General features: G+C 45.1%; 1 protein-coding gene across 2 annotated transcripts in view; it reads left to right on the plus strand.

The window, feature by feature from the left end:
- INTS3 (integrator complex subunit 3) overlaps window positions 1–5,921 on the plus strand; it is a 47,914-nt gene that overhangs the window by 18,317 nt on the left and 23,676 nt on the right. For both annotated transcript variants that reach the window (XM_037733019.1, XM_017513327.2), the window contains exons 4-8: window positions 579–692; window positions 901–985; window positions 2,310–2,376; window positions 4,709–4,853; window positions 5,888–5,921. The exon at window positions 5,888–5,921 ends at the window's right edge or, in 1 of these variants, runs on beyond it. In XM_037733019.1, coding sequence (XP_037588947.1) covers window positions 579–692; window positions 901–985; window positions 2,310–2,376; window positions 4,709–4,853; window positions 5,888–5,921 — 445 coding nt within the window. The remainder of the gene's footprint in view (window positions 1–578; window positions 693–900; window positions 986–2,309; window positions 2,377–4,708; window positions 4,854–5,887) is intronic.

Raw genomic sequence — 5,921 nt, forward strand, 5'->3', positions numbered from 1 at the left:
AAAAAAAAAAAAAAAACTAAAAATTCAAAAAAATTTCAGTTTTGTTTCTGCCCTTAACTGTCTAGGGCCCCTCCCTCGAACTTCTTCCCTTATTACTCCCTTTGCTGTATCTGGCTGGGTCAGTTCTGGTCTAAAAACCTCTTTGGGATCCTTTCTGGCTTGTTCAACCAAATCCATTTTGCAGTGACCTTTTACTGACTGTCAGATGAAAAGCAGATGGCCTCCACCTGGTTTTGCTCAGCCTGTGGCATCAAACAGTATGACACTTCCTAAGAGGGGAAGTGGGGGGACAGGGATAGTACTAGGAGGCTTGCTCAGCAGGCTTTTCTGCCTCATTAAAGGATAACTCAGTATCCTTTTCCCCACTCTGTGTGACAGAGCAGGGGATAGGTTTGGGATGAAGGATCCCTGTAGAAAGAAAGTGTCCAGAATGGAAAATACGTCATTGCTACTCAGTGTCTTATTGGTGTTAATTAAGTTTAAGGGTTTAGAGGGCAAGGGTCCATTGTGGTTGGGTTTAGAGGGCAAGGGTCCTTATCCTCAGCTTGCTGGCTGCTCACAAACTTTACTTCTCACAGTGTTACCGGGACTTGGCTCTGGTGAGTCGTGATGGCATGAATATTGTCCTGAATAAAATCAACCAGATACTTATGGAGAAGTACCTGAAGCTGCAGGATACCTGCCGAACTCAGGTAAGGCCAGAAAGAAAAGACAGGATCCAGCTCAAAGAGAGAGGATGGATCCTGTCTCTGTCAGGAAAGGGAAAGAGGAATAAGGGCTAACACACCCCTATCATTTTGTGTCTAAACTGTAATGTGCTCCTTTCAGTTGTAATTGAATTAGCTCTCTTCTCAGACTCACAGGTCCTGCTCTTCATCTGTTTTTCCCTCTTTCCTTTAGTTGGTGTGGTTGGTACGGGAACTGGTGAAGAGTGGGGTTCTGGGAGCCGATGGTGTTTGTATGACGTTTATGAAGCAGATTGCAGGTGAGTTTGATGGCAGGAGCATAAAGAAAAAAGGAGGGGAGCCCAGAGACTAAATAGAGACAATGAAAAATGATAAGTGCCAAAGGGATGGAATTCCTGGATTGCTTAGACTGTTTCCTTCTGATACAGACATCTTCTGGCCACATATGTGGTAGAAATCAATTGATTGAAAAGTCATGGGGGGCCTTTTAAAGCAGTAAGTTGCCTCATTTTCTTTCATGCTAAACCCAGGTCTTGACAGAATATTTGGCCTATTTTAGCCAGTCTTCATGCTGAGATTTTATGCCTATCAGAGCAGGAAGAAATGGGGAGAGAAGTGAGGGCAGTAATTTGTTCCCATGTCCCTGTGCTTTCAGAAACCTAGACATCTTCCCTGGCTTCACCCCCATATTCTGAATGCTTGCTCCCTACTAATTATGACCTGTTATTGGGGCCAGAATGAGGGACAAACTATGTCACAGAACAGACCCTGACATTTAGATTTTATTCTCATCTTGGCCTCAGTGACATCTGTCTGAGCCACCACATATCCAAGACGCTACTCCCAAGATTGCATGCGTTTGTTTAAAAGTGACCTGCTACTACCTCACCATTAGCCCATCGGAGCTTGCTTCCTCTTTAGGATTTTATATAACACTGATGCTCCTGTTCTGATGTGTATGAACCTTAATCTGTGTGATGTGTGACTTGTGAACATTGAATTTGTTAACTGTGAGCTGGGGCAAGGCATAGCATTGTTGTGCTGGCTATTTTTATCCTCTCTCCTGGCACTTTCTTCCCTGTTTGGCACTCCCAGCCCCCATTTCTTATCCCAAGACTGGGCTGGCATTGCTGCATGTTAATTCTGCCCCAGGAAGTTTTATAGCAAGCCCTAAAGACTGTTACCTGGAAATAAACTCTTGGTCTGTTGGGGGCCTGAGTGGAGGACTCAGGGCATCCAGTTGCTAGACTGCAGCTGCTAGCAGCCACCTGTACCTCTCAGGCCCTATCTGAGATATCATCCTTTCTTTCCAACTGTGGGCTTCTCATATCTACTTCTCAGACATTCATTTTCAAGGGCCAAAATGTTCCCACTCCAAGTCACAATCTATGGAAACGTAGCAGCTGTGGTTTCTAGAAAAATTCAGGACCTTCCCTTCCCTTCTTTCTGGAGGCAAAGGAGGAAACTTTAAAGCCTAGCAGAACAGAAGGCAGTTTATCCTAGCACTAAGAACAGCAGTGATGGGATGGCAGTCAGGGTAGACCAGCAGAATGGGTAAAGAGGTGTATTGGATTAGCTGAGTTGCTAATCAGAGCTATTCTTTTTTTCCCTTTGTGAAATCAGGTGGAGATGTTACAGCCAAAAATATCTGGTTGGCAGAAAGTGTTCTGGATATCCTGACGGAGCAAAGGTAGATTCCACCATGAAGGGTGGGGAACAGGCCAGATAATGGCCATTAGGATTGTGAGTGTGGGAAATGGGGATGAAAGGATTGTGTGGCCCAAGAACACCTTAAGTTAGAGAGGGGGAGGCGAGGAGAGGGAGAGACAAGTATCATTGGCAAGTGAGGGAATTAATGCCCAAGGAATGAAGGAGTGGGAAAGAGGTCTTTGCCAAAATATCTCATAGCCCAGAAAAGCTGGCTTCATCTGATAAGGGTTTATTTTTGATCCAGACCTCCTTGGAATGTTTATCGTAGGGGGAAGTTGGGGAGGAATGAGCTCAGCAGAGTTGGGCCAGCCAAACACCCACGCCTGGCAGGTATCCTTTTCTCCCCTCCAAGCCTCTCCATCCAACTCATGCTCTCTTTTTGAAGTGACACAGGGGTCAGTTGGGGTGAGCAGGTAATAGAGATTAGTGAATCCTGCTGGAGTTTGCATATAGGGTTTGGAGGCTCCAGTGGTAGAGAGTGCGCCAGGGGGTGCATATTGGGCTTTCTGGCTGGTTCTTTCCCTTATCCATCAAAATAAGGGGCCAGAAATTTTATGAGGGCTATTCCACATCTGAACTTGTTTGGAGGTGAGGCTTTCCCCTTGTCTTTAGTCTTCTTCTTGCTTGACTTCTGAGTCTCTTTTCTGGTTGAGGACCCCATAGTAGTCAAATGATTGAGAGGGCTAATAGTGTCCATACTATCTGTAGTTTAGAAGAATGGACCTCCTCCCATCATTCACACTTGTGAAAGAGACGGCTCTGTGCTATGGTCTCCCCAGGTCTGAGAGCCCTGCCCAGTCTGCTGTGCAGTGCCACCTAGTGCTCTGGGCACAGATGTGCAGCCACATCTGGGCCTGGAGCCACTTCTGTTATTGGTACCATTCCACTAACACGTGGGATCCTAACAGTCTCTTACCAGGTCTCTGCTTTTCCTAGGTGTTTGTTCCTTTTTACTGCCCTGGGTCATGGAGCCTTACTTTCATCTCTCTCTATTGTACCATTCCAGGATTCAGATAGTTTCATTAACTCTGCTAGCAATCTTTCTAAAAAAGTGATTTTTCTTGTTTTGTTCCTGGTGCTAAATACATCCTGTCCCCGTACCTTAAAGCTGAATTTCCTGTTTAGGCATCAGATAAGTGCCCTGTTTTCTACCTTCCAAAAAACTTGCATCTTTTGGTGAAAGTCAATACCTAGAAGTTTAAAACTGTGTCCTCTCTCACACCCTCCTTCTTACTCCCTTCCGAATGTTTCTAGGGCTGTGGAGTTAAAAGGCAGCATGTAGGGGAGGGGACCTTCCCCAGTAACCTTGGCTAGTACATTCATTCTGTGAAAGTAAAGGCCAGAGTCTTTTAATTAGGTGACTTGAGTAGTTTTCCGGAATCAGGATGTGGCCTGATTGGATTAATTAAACACCATGTCATCTTCCTCCAGTTCCCTGCCTTCCAACAGGGGTGCCAAAGCCATTACAAATTGTTTGCTGGGAGGAGACAGTATCTCAATTTTGTCACTTAGAGACAGGATTAGAGTTTTAGGAATATCCCCACTGTGTCTTTCTCTCTACTCCTTTTAAAGCAACTGGGAACAAACCTTTCATTACCCCCTTTTTCCTCAGGGATATTCTGAAACTCCTGGGAAAATGGGTTTGCCACCCAAAATTGGATTATTTTTTTCAGGTTGTGATATAGGGCAGGTGACTCATTGTGTGGGAGTGAGGACTTACTGTGTATCAGTGACTAGATAGAGCCAGGGAAAGGTTTGTGGCATGGTGAGCTGCTAATGATAAGCAGACTGGGCTAGCACAGCATGTTCTCAAAACTCTAGGTCCTGAAAGAGTCTTGGCAATCCCCACAGGTTCTTGCACCACACTTAAGAACTCGCTGACTTAGGGACACTTGCCCAGCTTTTCCCCATAGTCTGACCTGGGTAGATACTGTGGCTTCATCCTGTCCCTAGTACCTCACATGTTGCTTGGCACATGATAGGCACTCAGTAAAAGTTTGAATGAATTAGTCAACAAAGAGAGTTATTTTCTTGTGAGCTAAGTAGTTAGCTGGTAAGAAGAGATTGTTCTCATTTGGCACTTATCTTTGTAAGAGAATTTTCTGTATAATTTTCTGGAAGAGAAAATTAAGGAGGTTGTCCTTAGCCGGTTGATAGTCCAAGATAGATACTAGCATGAGTGAGCAAGCAAAAAATCAAAGCACCTACTCCCAGTGTCTAACATCAGTTATTTCTGAGGCACTGTAGTCAAGCCCAGGGAAGGTGAATAGTTCTAGACAGAACATAGGAACCAATGTGTTTCCTCCGTGCAGGGAGTGGGTCCTGAAGAGCAGCATCCTCATTGCCATGGCTGTTTACACGTACCTCCGCCTCATCGTGGACCACCATGGGACTGCCCAGCTCCAGGCCCTTCGGCAGAAGGAAGTAGACTTCTGCATCTCACTGCTTCGTGAACGGGTGAGGGAAAAGGACAAAAACAGTGTGGGGAAGCGAAACTCGGCTGAGATTTATGCAGTGGAGTCAGAAATGCCTTGTTAGAGATGGAGGTGTATCAAGATGTGGTGGTTTCCATCATTCGTCTACAGATGAGGGTAGAAAAGAGGGGGACTTAGTGTGGAATAGCTCTAATTCCTAGAAATGCTACCTGTTAGGCTGGCATTCTTGGGATTTCCCTGGTCAGCCTCAAGGATACTGTTGTATACCACAGACATAAGCTGTCTTTGTGTGCCTACCATGACGTGATCCCCCCACCTACTGTCCTGGATAATTCCCATGGTTTAGTGGGATTATGAATTGTCCTCTGTCAGACCTCCCATGTGGCAATTAAAAATTTTTTTTTTTACTTTTTATTTTTGTAGATACTGGGTCTTGCTTTGTTGCCCAGGCTGGTCTCGAAATCCTGGCCTCAAGCAATCCTCCCGCCTCAGCCTCCCAAAGTGCTGGGATTACAGGCATGAACCACTGTGCTCAGCCCAAAATTAATGTGAGATAAAATGTTAAAATTCACTCTTCTAGTTGCATTAGCTACATGTTGCTAATGGATTTCATTTAGAGTATGCAGATGCAGCCATTTCTACTACCACAGAATTGGACCCACAGAATTAGATACTGCAGAATTTTGTTAGACAAAATGAGTTTGAGGTCAGGGTTTCTGGGGTTCAACTTGCCAGTTGCGTCCTTTTAAAACTTCAATATTCTTTGAACTGGATTGAAACAGTTCTGGGTGGAGAGGGAATTAAGTTAATGTGAAAGCCAGCAGGGCTTCAGCACTTCCCAGTAACCTCTCATCCTTGTTATCAGTCCCCAGCTTCCAGCTCTCTTCCCCTGACAGCTAGGGGCCAATCCTTTGGTTCCAGAAGAAATCATATAGTCTCTTCAACTGTCTTTCCTTCCCTCCCTAGAACATGTTGTTCCTTTGTCCTCCCTCCAGCAGGTAAACAATCCATGTTTTTATTCTCTTTCCTGTCCCCCACTTCCTCTTCCCTATCAAGTTCATGGAATGTCTGATGATTGGTCGGGATCTCG

The sequence above is a fragment of the Cebus imitator genome, unplaced genomic scaffold (genome assembly GCF_001604975.1).
Source record: "Cebus imitator isolate Cc_AM_T3 unplaced genomic scaffold, Cebus_imitator-1.0 Scaffold491, whole genome shotgun sequence".
Lineage (NCBI taxonomy): Eukaryota > Metazoa > Chordata > Mammalia > Primates > Cebidae > Cebus > Cebus imitator.